The sequence below is a fragment of the Labrus mixtus genome, chromosome 7, assembly GCF_963584025.1.
Source record: "Labrus mixtus chromosome 7, fLabMix1.1, whole genome shotgun sequence".
NCBI lineage: Eukaryota > Metazoa > Chordata > Actinopteri > Labriformes > Labridae > Labrus > Labrus mixtus.
Window position 1 is genome coordinate 546,024 of NC_083618.1, and position 14,158 is coordinate 560,181.

The 14,158-nt window shown below is 41.0% G+C and overlaps 1 protein-coding gene across 2 annotated transcripts in view; it reads right to left on the reverse strand.

The window, feature by feature from the left end:
- srgap3 (SLIT-ROBO Rho GTPase activating protein 3) overlaps window positions 1-14,158 on the reverse strand; it is a 59,739-nt gene that overhangs the window by 13,948 nt on the left and 31,633 nt on the right. For both annotated transcript variants that reach the window (XM_061041917.1, XM_061041916.1), the window contains exons 5-10: window positions 9,273-9,458; window positions 6,661-6,789; window positions 3,270-3,491; window positions 3,083-3,189; window positions 2,163-2,355; window positions 1,814-1,898 (exon numbers count right to left, since the gene is read on the reverse strand). In XM_061041917.1, coding sequence (XP_060897900.1) covers window positions 1,814-1,898; window positions 2,163-2,355; window positions 3,083-3,189; window positions 3,270-3,491; window positions 6,661-6,789; window positions 9,273-9,458 — 922 coding nt within the window. The remainder of the gene's footprint in view (window positions 1-1,813; window positions 1,899-2,162; window positions 2,356-3,082; window positions 3,190-3,269; window positions 3,492-6,660; window positions 6,790-9,272; window positions 9,459-14,158) is intronic.

Consider the following 14,158-nt stretch of genomic DNA (forward strand, 5'->3'; position numbering starts at 1 on the left):
GGGGAAACAAAAAGACAACAGAGATAACATGTGTTATCTTGGTGGTACTTATTATACAGACTGCAGCGTCCACCATCAACAGACACAACATGACTATTGAAAGAGCAGTGAATGGAGCACAGCTAACACCATTCACTGGACAGAGCTATTGAGCAGATCCAGAGGACCCTGTGGGGTTATAGACCTCCTCTCAGAGCAGAGAAAAGGAGGGTGGGGGCAGTGGGGTGTATATGTCGGGGGTCTATCAATGGGGAGACTGAGCAATGTCTGTGCTGCCTCACTGAGCCTTTTGTTAGGGGTGTCCAACAATGCACGCACATGTTATAGACCTATGGATATGTCAAAGTAAAGTCTCTTATTGTACCACACAATCAGTTTATATAAACATGATCCAGTTTTTTTAAAAGTGGGTCTTTGGCTTCAGTCGTCTGAAATATCAACTGGAAGGAAGTAAAAAGAAAAAGCAACAATGACACCAAAGCACTTCAACATTATTTCTTCACTTCACCTAATAATGGACAGAAAGAGCAAAGGCTAACCAATTTTTCCACACATCACACGGGCAGATGGGACGAGGTCTACGGAGCATTCATCTGAAGAAACAACACACATCATTCCTCTGAGTGATGGCCCCCGTCTACCTCTGACCAACCAACCTCTAAATTGTTCTAAGTTTCTCAAGCATGATACAATAAAAACAATCCAGGCTGATTTTTCCTCTAAATTCATATCTAAAGAGGCCAGAATTATACATTCTTCCTACATAAAAGGTGACAATTACAAATTAAATGAAGTAAAAAGAGAGTATGTGTCTCCTGGCTCATGTCCTAGCACCATCTTGTCTGGTGCCAAAGCTCCACATTCTGATTTTATTAATACATGCAGAAAGATGTACACGCCATGTGGCACATAACAGCCTCATCGTGTTCCCTTGGTCATGATCAAAAACAACCACACACACACACACACAAACTCGCCATTTTTTGTACTGAGCTATGAGCTAATGTGCAAACGCAACTCTGATTGATCAGCTGATTAATTAAACATGGGAGACGCCATATGCCATGCACATACATTCTCTCAGCTGCTAAACCTAAGGATTACAAACAGGTCCATCCAGGTATTGATACACACTATAATTGATGCTTTTAAGAATGCAAAAGTATTACAGTATACATTTGAAATGTTCAGGGACATCGCATAGCAAAACAGCTTTTTAACTCAGACTGAATGAATCCAAGGTGTGAATTCTGGAAATATTCATGTGTGTGTTTCAGGGACACAGCTGCCCATGCCTGATGTCCTTTTCTATTAGGTGCACCCCTGGTGGAGGAGCAGCTGCAGAAACGGGCTCTGGGTCTGGTCCTGCTGATTGATTGGGCGTAAACTGTTCACAGCTGAGGTGACAAGAGGACCCCTGGGGGAGGGAGGGGCCCAGGGAAGTCTTTCTCTTAGAGCCTGGAAATGGAAACTCTCCCTGCGGCTATGACATATAGAGACTAACCGGACAAACCCTTAACCATTAGGGATAGGTAGGAAAGGCAATGGATACTTCACATTGGATGTGGTCTGATATTGGTGTGATACATTTCCATTGAAGTTTCCCTTTTCCTTCCTGCTTCCTTTAAAGAATCTGTCTTTGTAGCCTCATACCTCATTCCTTGCTGCTTGTTAGTGAAGACATGTGCCACTATAACCCCAAGGGCAGCATTTTACAGAGCAGTGGTAGGATTCTGTCGCTGATGATGACAGGAGGAAACACTATCTTATGTGCACACCATTAACAACAAAAAAGTCAGACTAGACTTCTTACCTTCACCAAGAGTCTGCTTCAGTAAGTCGTGCTTGGCCTGCAGCTTAATGATGAGGTTACTGCCATTCAGGAACTCCTTGAATTTCTAGACGGAGAAATGAGGGCAACAAATGAGTGAGCAGAGAAGCTAATCCAGCATAACATGAGCCCAGCCAAACAATTCAAAGTCGAACAAATCAGCACAAACCCAATCTGTTCCTGATTTGATTTAATTTGTATTTTCAGAGCTCGTGGAAATGATGACTGATGGCTTGATTTTTAGAGAGAAGCACAACGCTAGACTTTATTGAAGGCCGGCAGTCATTAACAATTTGGACCAACAGACAGGAAGACATTGATAAGAACTCACAGAAAAGTAAAACATTTCAGTCTCCTGTTGGTTGGCCCTCCTCTTGGCTACATTCATCTTGCTCATGTAGGACTCAGAGGCCACAGACTTGATGGACTCAGTGGAGCGGCTGTGTTGGAAAGCATCCGACACGTCGAAATCCTCCACTGTCAGCATATCCTGCAGCGTTTGCATGGTCGCGTCCAAGGTCTTTCTCACCTGAGCAGATGCAGGAGGAAAAAAAAGGAAAGAAGATAAAACATCATGTGAAGGATATTTTTTTCCAAGCCTGGTTGAAACCAAGGTAAATGTAGACATTTCCAACGCCAAGACGGATGGATTAACATGACTAACACATTTATATCAAAGACAAATCCACCCCTGAACAATTTAAGTTGGCCTTAAATGACACAAAGCAGCATCTGAAAATGTTCCCAGAGGAACCTGCAGAGCTTGCATACATCAGACTGAGACTGAATGATGAAAACAAATTTAATGTGAAATGACTGAATGAGACTTTTTGTTTAGGACTGAGATTGATAAAGCTCATTTCTGGTACTGGCATGGCTCTTCCGTTATCCTCCAGGGCACAAGACACTGGCAGACACAGAAGAGACAGAGTCACTGGCACAGGAGACGACCTGGTTATAATCACTTTCATTTGTACCTTTCTACCCATGGCTCTATTTGATACAGTCCTTCCTTCATCATCCTATTTCATATCCATATTTATAAAAAGAACAACATTGGCCCTGTGACAATCAAAGAACATGGGGCCTCCCACAGGGCAGGGGTCATCTGAGAGTAATTGCAATAAGAACAGATGGTGATGTGGCCCTCCCACTTGGCTCTGGGGAAAATGAGACGGGGCTCTCTGATTTGCGGGTGGGGTGGGGCTGAAGATGGTGTGTGTTGAGAGGCACAGAGCTGTCAAAAAAAACCTCACCTCCTCATTCTCAATCTTCAGAGTGGCTAAGCGAGACTGCAGTTGGTGGTAGCGCATGAGGAGTTCTGTCTGGACAGGCTGCTGGGCGCTCACCTGGCACACCTTAAGAGCAGGAAACAAAGGGTTCAAATACACACAAAACAATCACACCCGAAGGTCACTCAGCCCTTAAAGCATCTCACCTCATCTCCCATGTGTGGCAGGTACTCAAAGCGCATCGGAGGGCAGAACACCTGGTTATGCATATCCATGATCTTGTGCTTGTCACTGCGGGAATCCAGGTTGTCCACGGCGTTCTCAATGATATCCAGTCCCTCGTGGCGTGACGTCTCCAGGTTGTACTCTGCAGACAGGTAGGTCCTGAAAGTGCGTGCCAAGCTAGCATGGTAACCAAGGTCACAACACTGTGGAGAAACAAATATCAGATAAATATAAAAAAATATATTAAAAAAAGGTAAATTTGAAACCAAGACATTTCTGAATGAACAGTTCTGGTTGAATGGTTCATGTCTATTTCAGCATCAATACAAGCATCATTAAGGGCCTTATGTTCACTCTCTTAACCATGCTCACAAGTGACATCATAGTTTGCTATCCATACCCTTCAGTATATTTCTACATGCCGTCAGTAAGATTTGAAGTTACAACCATGGAAAGCAGCAACAACAAGCAAAAGATAGTTAACTTTATCAGTTTCTCTTTACTTTGACAAATCTTTACGGAATAAATTGAAACTTTCTGTTGTAATCTTTCCTAGTCATGGCGCCTTCGACCATGTTTTGACCTCTTAAATGGACTCGATCCAAAACGACATCCTACTGTTAGATTACCTCTTAAAAATAGCAGTGGAGTTGAGAGAATTACAGGGACCGGCACAGCAGGACAGCAGAGATAATTACAGAGCCTTATCGCACAGAGCAGTATGAAGTAACCTAATTAAGCAGGGGATGGTAGTGAGGAGGTTTTTAAATGGAGCTGGAGGCAACTCAAAGCTCTGTCACTAAGTAAATGCTCCTGAGCGCTCTTTAGCACTGAGGAAGTGCTCTCTCCACTTTGGTGCACATAGCTCATTGCATCACTCAGTCAGGGTAGACTTCAGACTAGAGGGATAATTAGCTTGTTTGTACAGAGACAAACTGAGGGAGAAAACATTCATTTCTGCAGCAGCAGCCAGGAGGAGCAGATACACAGGGGAGGAAGATTAGATACACTCTTTTATCAATCAAAATACTATTGCTTATATATCTATCTCTCAGTAGAGTTGTGCATAAATATACTGTAAAGACTGTTTGCAAATGTTTCCTTCTTTCATATTCCACTGATGTCATTTTATATACTGTATGTTCAAGTTAAAGACTGCATATGTGAGTTTTTAGTTTGTTTGTTTGTTTTATTTGGGGTTTTTCTTTTGACTTTTTTGTAGAAGGCACAGAGAGTAGGGAATGATTTGAACCCGGACTACAGCCTCTGTACACAGCGAAGGAGCCCTTACCACTTGGCCACATGTGCCCAGATATGTGTTTGTTTTATTGTGGTCTATTCCAATTATTTTTTCCTCAGCAATAAAATGAAAACTCAAATTTCTAATTTTAGCATTAAAATTGCATTTAAATACTTAATTAGACTAAAAAACGTTCTGTTCTCTTACTGTTTATTGCTGTATGCTGTGACTTACTCTTTTGAACATTTTACATTTTTCCATTAGCTTCTTCTTAATAAGCTTATCCTCAATGCAGAGGCCATTCATTACATCATTCATGACAGCCAAGACTCAACCAGTTAGTTAGATTTACATTTCAACGGTTTATAGTCACTGATGCTGACTTCTCGTTGCTTGATCGTCCGGTTTGATGTGTGTGCTGAACAATTTCCCTGACATGATAAACAGACCCGTTTCCCTCCTCTGCTTCTCTTGTGACATGCTCACAATCTCAGTTCTCTGCAGCTCAGCAGGATCTGATCTGATCTGACATGGACCTTTCAGTCTGAAGATGCTGGATCCATCAAAGCTGCCTCGCACAGGGAGAGTCATGAATCAGCATATTATATATCCGGTGTATCAGGGCTAGTTACATTGCAATTATTTAAAACAATGATTATTTAATGAATAAATAACGTTCATCATATCGGATATCACTGACTCATATCTTACAATATGTGACCTAGGAAATGTGTACCCATCCATCTAGTGACTTATTATAGGTTGTGTGGTTGTTTGGCCTCAAGCATAGATGTGACAACTAGGCCATTAGCACACAGAAAGGGGGGGGGGATAGTTAAGGCATAGTTAAGGTCTGATGAAAATAAATACATTATTGGTGTTGGAAAGACATTGATCACTGATAACTTGGGCGAACATAACGGTCATATCTGAGGTTCGACGTCAAACTTTATTTTTAACTCTGAGTCAATGACAAAACAAAATGACTGAACGCAGCATGCAGCAATTAAATCACAAGGAAGAACACAACACAGTTTTACAAAGATAAAAGAGTGCAAAAGTTCTGAAAGCACAATACAATGATTGAAGATCAGGAGAAACATATATACACCCTTGTGTGTGTGTTGTGTCCTGAGTAATATTGAAAGAAAATGTCAACAAGATTGGTCGGAAAATGAAGCGTATCTAGGTCTCATCTCCTTGAAGAGGAGGCTGTGTGTGTATTTAGGGACAGACTCTGATCAAGGCGTCTTCATCTTTATGTCTGCTTGTCTGCAGTGTGACTGGTAGCAGGTCACACTGGGCTGAGAGCCCACAGCCAGCCACATTAACCACATTCATGCCTGCACCAACAGAGAGCTGACTTTGACCGGGTTCCAACCATTAGTGGTTTTTGCTAAACAAGACCATCCTATAAAACACACCTAATCAGACTTTCCAGCAGTGCTACTGACTAAAATGTACATAAAAGTGACTTCATTTATAAGTGTTTGACTGGGCATTGAACATAATGATTGTTGAAATTGTAGAAATAATGAGGAGAATGTTGTGGATTAAGCTTTAGTTAAAAACACCAAAAGTTTCTTGAGCTAGTGTTAACCATGTCCCATAAAAGAAGCACAAACAGAAGAAAGAGGGACACAGAATGTGTGTCTTTTGTTGTGTTTTTCACTTGCTGACAGTTAGAGGCAGACCATCATGAGGATATGCTGTGTTTGTCTCAGCAAAGCTCCCCAAAGCAGCATCAACAAAATGAACGAATGAGGACTTCACAGAGGAAGAGAAAAAGCAGATATGGAAAAGAAATCATTCTGTCAACAACACTGATGGAGTCCCTAGAAACCATCAGTCAAGAAAATCCTTCTGTAGCTCCCTGACACTACAGATCATTTAACCAACAGCAGTCAGTCAGCAGTATATCAGTGTGAAGTTTGTTATGCAGAATGAGTAATGAAAAAGTGATGGTAAATACATTAATGCAGGCCAACAGAGCAGCTTGAAAACAAACAGCTAACAGGCTGAGAGGGAACGCACTGATGAACAGATGGTGACAGTGCTGCTTAGTTAAACAAACATGAGAAATCCCAGCTGAGAGATGTAAACAAACACACGTGTGTGATACTCATACTTACATCAATCATATCAGAGACATCATGGATGTAATATTTTGCCACCACTGCATTTGTTGCCGCCAAATTCAATAAATAGTCGTTCCGTGCTTTTGTGCATTTCAGCTTGTTCTCGGAGTACTTGGCTTGCCTCTGGGGAGGAGAGAAGAGACAGAGCAGATGAGGGGAAAAACATCAGTGCTGGGAAATCAGGCAGCTCAAGTTCTGGGACCATCACACAGGTAGACACAGGACGGAGAGTTTGGTCCAAAGAAGATGCTTAAAGTCTTTCTATGTGATTTTTCACACTTAAATATAATATAAATCAAGTATATCCTCTGAAAATAACTCTGTGAGTCATGACTGTCTACAATGGGTGTAACACCCGAGTCCCACTGTCTGTGATGTTTTCAGAGTTTTCAGAGTCCTATCTTCACTTTGTTTACATCGCCAGGACGGCCGGCTGACTCCTCCCCTCGTGTATAAAAGTTGTTTAATTGAGGGACTAGAGAAAAGAAGAATAACATACTGTACTCACTGATTAACTGTGTTTCTAGATCACACTCATTTCAGGTAAATTTACATGCAGTGTGAAGATACGAGCATAATAAAGATCGCTAGCATTAGCATGCTAACACAACAAAGCAGCGGCAGTTGTTTTGGTTTCATGCTGGTGCTCAAGGGCGACATCTGCTGGATCAAAAAATCTCATATAAAGCCTTTAACAAGTCTGAATTTAATCTTTATTCTGTCTCTCAAAACTTAGGAACAAGAGGCAGAATGGTGTAGAGGCAGACAGAATAGCCTTCAGGCTAACATCTAGTCAGTTGTATAGTTTTCAATGTCTTAATAAAATGTTCAGCAGCTTAAAGAAATAAAGCACTAAAGGAAAAGTTTGACATCATGTGGGGGTTTGTGCTACAATTTCTTGCCCTCTTTACTGTACATCTTAAAAGTGGTATTTAAATTAGACTATTAACAATATCATGAATAACTGTATTTCCAAAGATGTCAAACACTTCCATTGAAATAAAAATTAAAAAAATAGCCTACAGACTGCAGTTTGAAGTTCTTAATGTATTCTTCTGATCCTTAGAGTTTAGCTTACATGGTTGGCTAACAGTGGACCTGTATCTCCAGTTGCAGAATTCAGAGAAATAGATGAACTTGATAGAGGACAGATGTCAAAATAAGAAGCATTTGTACAAAGTGCTTAACAGAATTAAGAACAAAGTACTTTTACAAATAGATTCAGACATGTCTTAAAACATTCCTGCTATTTGAAGGACAAAAGCATCATCATTTCAAGAAAATAAATTTTTCCTTTGAATTGTTTATACAATTCACAAAATTGGATGTTTTAATTCATTTTCATAAAATAATGCATATTCCAGCAGTGGGTTAGGGGAAAAGAGATTCCCTTTAATTTCTTCCTCTTTCGACCTGTTTGCAGGCAGAGTAATGGTACGAAAGCTCAGAAGCAAGACGCAGGCGAAGAGAAGAATATTCATTGCCGTGCTGCTGCGTTATAAATAGGGTTCAGTTCCCAAGCCAAGCAGCCTCTCTGAGGAATCAAGCCTGAGGAGGAAGAGACGCTGTCATCCTGACAGCCCTTTGATTCCCCGCACCTGACAGATAATGAGATCTTCATTTGCATAGTGAAATTCCAGAATAAGATCCAGAATCAAAAATACATTGGTGCATGTGAAGTACAGTGTGCTCAGGAGACCACCAGCTCCACACTGCTGCCAGAGAACATTTTGAAATAACTAGAAATCTGCATAAGATAGAAAGAGAGCCGGGAATACTAATGTTGTCTCTGCATGTTTCTGGCTACAGGCCTACAGTCTGCCCCTAAAGGCTTTCTGATATCATATTGCTGCTTGTCTGCTGGTCGGGCCCCCTTTACTGTGTTCAGCTGCGGCCAACAAACAGAGACAGTCCTACTCTTTTAGGTTAGTGTAGTTACTGCTTAATCTACATGATGGAAACAACTACATATAAAGATTACATGTAAGGATCTTTAAAGCTGATATGAGGAACTGTCTCACACACCTCCAGCAGACCTGGGTCATCATAAACATTCCTTTAAAGTCCTACATCTGACTTTCTGGTGAATGTAAGTTTAATATTCACTCTTGGCTTGACAGGTTCAGTTCAGCAATTTATCTTAATATCTGTCTGTCTGACTGAATCCAAACGATCTATTTGTTGACAGAAAAAGCATTCCCATACTTAAAAACGCTTTAAAGCTCCCAAGAAATGAGATAAAAACAGCAGAATTGGGTGATAATTGTCAGTTTCAGTCTTACACTAACATTGAACTACATAAGCCTGTGACATCAGTGGTCAGAGGCATCAGAGAGGTCCACTTCCTGTGGCCACCTAGTGGAAAGGTCTCACATCTTAACTGGTTAGCCTGGATGCTAACAAGCAAAGCTAACCCAGGCAGAGACAATGTGTGACTATATGTGTGGAAAAAAGTTATTAAATGCATTGTTCTTGAAACGTAACTTATTAAAGCAGCTTTAACTGCATAAACCAGTCTCTTTTTTTTTTTACCAAATAATGTTTCAGGATTATCAGCTGGCACACTCAAGATGTAGTGACACTCTTACATCACCAGACGCACTCACCTTCTCCTTCATCTTTTCTATTTTCCTGACAAAGCTGCGTCTTGGCTGGCGGTCCTCATGACGCAGGAGGTTCACGTTGAGATCTCCAGACTTGCTAAACTGCTTCTCCTCCTGCTTCTCAGCATCCTTCAGCTTGCTCTCTGCACTGATGCTCTCAGTGTGGTACATGTGGTACGTTTTCATCACCTGCAGGAGGAACACAACACGTGCTGTCAAACTGCTCACAACATTTCTCAATGCTATACAGGATTAGAAAACTTTATTCATCCCCAGCAGGGGAAACTGATTCGCCTACTGGTTAATTCATACAAACAACAAACAAGATTGAGTGCAATACAAAACAAGTTAATACACAAGAAACACCATTGAGACCATTTGAGACGTCATTTACAGCCATGAATCAGAGCTACAACAACAACTTCAAATATTTATTAAAATATCTGCTGAACAAAGTGATTTTCTAAGTCGTTCAGTAGAAGACTAAGGCATTACTAGTCACTCACTGAAGGAGATTATCAGTCCATTCAAAACACAGTGTAATGGATTGCTCTTCAAAGATTAGAACCGTTTTAAGATTGGTCATCATTTTTTTCTCAAAGCTAACCCTCAAGTGAGTCTAGGGTTATGATCACAGTCTTTTTGATCAGCTTATTGATCTTATTCTGATCATCCACACAGATGCTCATGGCAGCCTGGTGGTTCAATTTGTGTGTCAGTGCAGTGGTAACACAGATGGCACTACATGTGGACTTCTTTAATTGAATCCAGGGCCCCATGGCTGTGTGTGATTTAGTCTTGATCATCCACTCCTCACTGTCATTTTTCACAACTTCTACATTATTTCTGCGGCGACTCTTCATCTGCCTCGTGCTCGGTCATCTTTTGTGCAGCAGAGTGACAGTCTCCTTCTCTGCAGTTACCTTTTCCCTTTGATCCAACACCATCATAACAAGACTGAAGTGACAGAAAACCCTCGTAAGACAAGGCAGAAGCCTCCTGGGTCTTTCTAAACTCATCCCAGATGCTCACTGGGAGCGTATCTCCTCTTGGAAGCCTCGTTCTAAAGCCTTGTAAAGACACGTCCAGATGTGAGGTGTGTCTTCAAAATGTGAGCACCTCAGGATGTTAGAGTCAACATAATCAGCAGTTTATTTGTTTCCTGTGGTAAAAGAAGTAATGCTCACTTAGTGCTTAACTTGAGCTGCAGGGTTCCTTTAAAGTCTCTGGGAGCAGCTCATCAAAACAACATGTTTGCTGTTTGCTCACTTGAAGCTACAGTGTTCTTCTGGCCTCCAAACCTAAAATTATTATTTATCAATGCTGCTACTTACACAGGCGCTATGTTTTCCACTATTTGTGTGGGGATAAGTACAACAACAATAAAGTGACAAAAACTGTGAGGCAAACACCTTGAAGTAAAATACAGATGGACACAAAGCCAGCAGTCTATTTTCAGAGTCAACATCCCTGTGCAAAGAGAAACTAGGTTAACATATCAATCCTCTCCTCTCCAGCGTCAAACTATTTCTTCCAAATTTCTCAGAAAACCTGTTAGATTTCCAGCTAACTTCGTAGCACGTGAAGGCAGGACCTGCAGCTAAAGAAAGCAGTCATTTGCAGGAAGACTGAGCTTCAGCTGTGTCTACGGGAGGTGTGTGTATAGCTGAGTCCACAGACGACAGCCCAGAGCTATTTAACTGCTGAACCAAGCCTGTGAGAGAACAGAGAAGCCCAACAGTGAGATAATGGCTGGAGCATTTAATTATGAAAGCAAGAAGATACTTCCACTCAACATGAATCTAGATACTCAGAGGATTAATCCCCGACTAACCACAGAATCCTTCATTCCCCTCCTGCTGGGAGCCTCTGTAGCTCCTCAATCCCTGATTGTCTTTTTTCTGACCACTAGAATGTGCAAGAAAGTTAGTCAAAGAGCGCGCAAAAACCTTGACTAAATATAAGAAGGGCAAAAGTAAAACTAAAGCGAGAATGACCAATGTAACAATTGTGAATGAAATTGTGAAAATGAACTGACTGCCAGAGAAGATTCTGCAGGGTACATCTGGTGAGAGAGGCTTACATCCTTAGTCATCCCTCTCTTCAAGGAAGAATGTGCACCTTTTTGATCCAGTAGATATCACCCTTGAGCACCAGTATGAAACCAAAACAAATTGCGGTTTGGCCACACCTCCTCCATACTGAAGCCTCCGCTCCCCTCCAGCGACACACCTCCAACCCCTCCTCCCCTTGCGTCCACACAAAGGAGTCAAGACAAAATTGTCTTTGGCTCGAGCTGCAATTGTTTGTGGCCTACATAGCTGTGTTAGCAGGCTAATGTTAGCAGGCTAACGTTAGCACCCTGTAGTCATATTGCATTTAAGTTTACACAGAATGACCGTGATCTAAAAAACGCTCATGTGGCATTCAAATAAGGAGAGTGTGTTCTTCTTCCCTCTAGTCCTTGACTTAAACAGCTTCTTTACACAAGGGGAGGAGCCGGCCGTCCAGTCGATGTACACCTGATGTAAACACAGCTCCCAACTACAACAACTATTCTCAAGTGAGACAGTCATGACTCAGAGAGATATTATATAGAGAATACTTGATTTCTGCTATATTGAGTGAAATGTTGCACAATTTAGAATTACAAAAAGCATGTAGAGGAAACCAGAGGAGCAGATATTTTACAAAATATGTCTCTGAATTGTACATTTTTGCTTTTCAGACGAGTTCTTTACCAAATATAAAGCATCTATGTCATGTTAGTGTTATATCATTCTTCTATGATATAACACTAACATGCCGTGCATAAAAAACACAGCTGAGTATATAATGAGAGAATGAATGATACACACGGCTGGTGATGTTCATGTTCAATTTTACTGTTAAGGAAAAGAAGCTTGTAAGAGACGGAAGAGCAGACATCAGGCACACGGTGATGGAGGACAAAGATTAGATAAGCTTTTATTGATCCTAGTGAGGATATTAAGTCGGTGTAGCAGGAAATTAAAACAGGTTTAATCATTGAAAAGCTGAACTTCACAGAGGAAAATGTCACTGACAACGACGTCAGACGGTGGATTTCACAACTATTTTTCATTTCAGGTTTGGTAATAACAACAGGATCTGCACTTCCACTTCCTACTCTTTCTGAAGCCTCAAGCTTTGAACAATATTTGAACAACCAGCCCATAGTCTTCCAAAAACTCTCAGTGAGCAGCCAGGGAGCCAAAAGGGATTTCACAGTTTTCTTTCAGATAAATTTGCCTTGTTGGCAGCCGGAGAAAACGCCACAAGGCTATCACCATGTGGCCACGCTATTGATTTGGCTATTTCTGTACAATACAATACTAACAAGTGGGAAATGCAATGCTTTATTTCTTTCTACAGCAGACAGTGTTACTGGGTGTGAGTGTCATGGATAGATACATGCAGACTTTAATATCAATCCTTTTATAGATTATTAATTAAAGTGGGAACTTCCTGACATGTATAGGACCCTGAGTTAAAACGTTCTGTTTTACAGAAGGTACCAAAGTGCTTCACCAGGAAAGGAAAAAAAAAATAGAGACTCTTTATAGAGATTAATAAAAACAAAAGGAAATAAAATAATGATTGCAAAGAGACACCAACATAAAGGATCAGATTAAAGATTAGAGAAAAGAAATGATGTGTGAAAAGGTGTGTTTTTGAATGAGGGGCATGGAAACTCTTAAAGGAAGTGACATTTGTGTTGTTGTTTCGATATATTATCCTCCTTTAGCAGCTAGGACTGTACATAACTCAGCAATTCTCTGCTTTGATTTAAGAAAGAACAAGGCTATGAGTCAACATTTTAATCTTTCATTTCCAGGCAGACTGCAGCCCAGGCTGAGCAGGGCACGAGAGCAGAGACCTTCTGAATTTGATTATAAAGCAGGCTGAGCTGGGAGAGCCTTTGCAATGGATATATAAAGAAATATAAAATAAGGTATAGAACAGTGATTTGTTTCTGAGCTCTGCAGTGATCTGGAAATAAACCCTGATACTGGAGAGCAAACAGGACTTGTCAATAATAAGAACTTTTCATTTTGTACACAAAGTCATGAAAGGGTATGGCCTTAAAAAGGGCACTTTTCTAATAACACAGTATTTATAAAAATGCATAATGCATGTCATTAACACACATATGCACTTTAGATTCTCATAAGCTCCTCCTAACACCCGCCTGTTTCAGCATCCAAATGTACAGATGGCAGGATCAGAGAGAGCTGCCAGCAATGCCCTCTGCTAATTTGATTCTCATCACAGAGCAGAGATGAATAAGCCACACAGAGTAAGGCGGCTCTACCATCTCTTCTGTTTCACATGGGGGGGGGGGGGGCACCCAGGACTGCTGAAGTTGCCTGGAGCTCGTCCAGTTTTTGGGCACTAAGCCTCACCCAGCTCAGTGCATCATTCTCCCTGACATATGCTAATCTATCTGCAGGAAATCCTTTTCTAAGCAATTCACTTCTTCTGCTCTGAACAGATAACCGGAGATAAAAAACAATACAACTGATAGGTCATTCAAATGAAGCATAAAAACATCAGATAATAAGTGAGCATGCTGCGTTCATGAGTACTGTAATTATGTTTCACAGTGAAATCTCAACTGTTTCATTTAAATAGTGTTCATGATAATAACAAATCCCAACATCTTAATTATGAAGTAAAAGAGGACACATCCCTGAATCCATTAAGCACCTCTTTTTAGAATACAACATATGGGAAGCAGCTGTGGGCTGTCAAGAGAGAAACACCTGATATATGTGCAGTGTGTAAAGCAGTGACAGATGAGGGCTACCTCTCTCCTCCTCATCAGAATAAAGAAGAACACCATTTCAACACAGCAGCTACACTGACAA